General features: G+C 68.8%; 1 protein-coding gene across 1 annotated transcript in view; it reads right to left on the bottom strand.

Annotated features, from left to right (window-relative positions):
* Positions 1–1,702, bottom strand: part of ADGRA2 (adhesion G protein-coupled receptor A2) — a gene marked incomplete at its 5' end in the record, with an annotated part of 20,914 nt that overhangs the window by 8,369 nt on the left and 10,843 nt on the right. Inside the window, 2 exons of the mRNA XM_057387274.1 lie at positions 581–652; positions 745–816. Coding sequence (XP_057243257.1) covers positions 581–652; positions 745–816 — 144 coding nt within the window. The remainder of the gene's footprint in view (positions 1–580; positions 653–744; positions 817–1,702) is intronic.

Below are 1,702 nucleotides of genomic sequence, written 5' to 3'. Positions count from 1 at the left end.
GGGACAGGAGAGAGAGATGGCACGGAGGGGACAGGCAGCTGCTGGGAGAGGGGACAGCTCGCGGACCCCTTGCTGTGCCCGCACACTCCCTTGATCTCAGCAGTCGGGGGACAGGGCTAGCCAGAATGTCCCCAGGGCTGGCCAGGATGTCCCCAGGGCTGGCCAGGATGTCCCAGGGCTGGCCAGGATGTCCCCAGGGCTGGCCAGGATGTCCCCAGGGCTGGCCAGGATGTCCCAGGGCTGGCCAGGGTGTCCCAGGGCTGGCCAGGATGTCCCAGGACTGGCCAGGGTGTCCCCAGGGCTGGCCAGGGTGTCCCCAGGGCTGGCCAGGGTGTCCCAGGACTGCCCAGGGTGTCCCCAGGGCTGGCCAGGGTGTCCCCAGAGCTGGCCAGGATGTCCCCAGGGCTGGCCAGGATGTCCCAGGGCTGGCCAGGGTGTCCCAGGACTGGCCAGGATGTCCCCAGGGCTGGCCAGGATGTCCCCAGGGCTGGCCAGGGTGTCCCCAGGGCTGGCCAGGGTGTCCCAGGGCTGGCCAGGGTGTCCCCAGGGCTGGCCAGGGTGTCCCCAGGGTGCCACTTACAGTCGGAGGAGGTTGGGGAGCCCCTGGAAGACGCTGGCACTCAGGCAGCCGATGCGGTTGTTGGAGAGGTCCCTGAACGGTGAAGGGAGGGGCCATCAGGGCTGGGGATGCCCCACTGTCCCCATTGTCCCCAAGGCCAGCCCTGGGTTGTCCAGGGCACTTACAGCCGCTTCAGCTCGGGGAGGCCGAGGAAGGCACCGGGCTGGACTGTGCTGATCAGGTTGTTCTTCAGGTCCCTGCGGGGGGACAGACACGGACCTTGGGGGTGCTGTGGGCAGCCCTGTCCCCAGGACACACAGCGCAGGGGCCGAGGGGACAGGGACACCCGTTCCACACCCCCATCTCCTTCCTCGGCCACCCCCGGCGCYGCAAACCCCCTGCGAGGGCCTCATTAGCAGTTTTCCATCCCATTTCCCTCTCGTTATCTCTCCGAGGGATGCGGGGAAGGCTGGGGGCTCCCCGCTGCTCCCGGGGGATGGCAGCCCCTCTGAGTGCCCTGCGGAGCATCGAGGCTGGCGCTGGCTGCTGGCACTGGCCCCACGCTGCTCCCGGAGCAGCCCCAGCCCCGCTCGGGGTTATCTGCTGTGTGCAGGATAAGAACGCGGCTCCGGATGGGCTCYGCGGCCCTCGGGAAGCTCGTCTGAGCAATTAGTCTGATTGCGGGCACTCATCTAATCAGGGGCTCGCCGGTGGCATCGGCCGCTCTGTGCAGCCCCCGGGACCCGAGACAACTCCTGCAGAGCACCGGCAGAGGAAATGGGATCCATATGGACCCTGTTTATTTATAGCAGTCCCCACGGAGCTCTGCCGCTGCTCTGCGGGACAGCCCGTGAAGCACAGCCCCATCTGAGCGCCAAAAACCGTGCCCAGGATGGGGAGCGGTGCCAGCCCTTCCCGCAGAGCGGGGGTGCAGGGCGGGGATCCCTCCGGAGAGAGGAGAGGGGCCCCTCGGGGAGAGGAAAAGCAGCCCGCGTCACCCCGACCCCGCTGCTCGGCTGATGCTGCCCGCGCCCGGCGCTCCCGGCGCTCCCGATGGACGAACCGCGGCACAGAGGGGCGGGACGGGGCGGGCAGGTGAGCGCAGGTGAGCGCCGGTGCTGAAGGAACAGCTCCGCTCACCTG

Source organism: Malurus melanocephalus, unplaced genomic scaffold (assembly GCF_030028575.1).
Source record: "Malurus melanocephalus ecotype Western Australia unplaced genomic scaffold, MMel_1.1 scaffold_1164, whole genome shotgun sequence".
NCBI lineage: Eukaryota > Metazoa > Chordata > Aves > Passeriformes > Maluridae > Malurus > Malurus melanocephalus.
The sequence above is the reverse complement of the archived record's forward strand: the minus strand, read 5'-3'. Positions and strand labels throughout refer to the sequence as shown.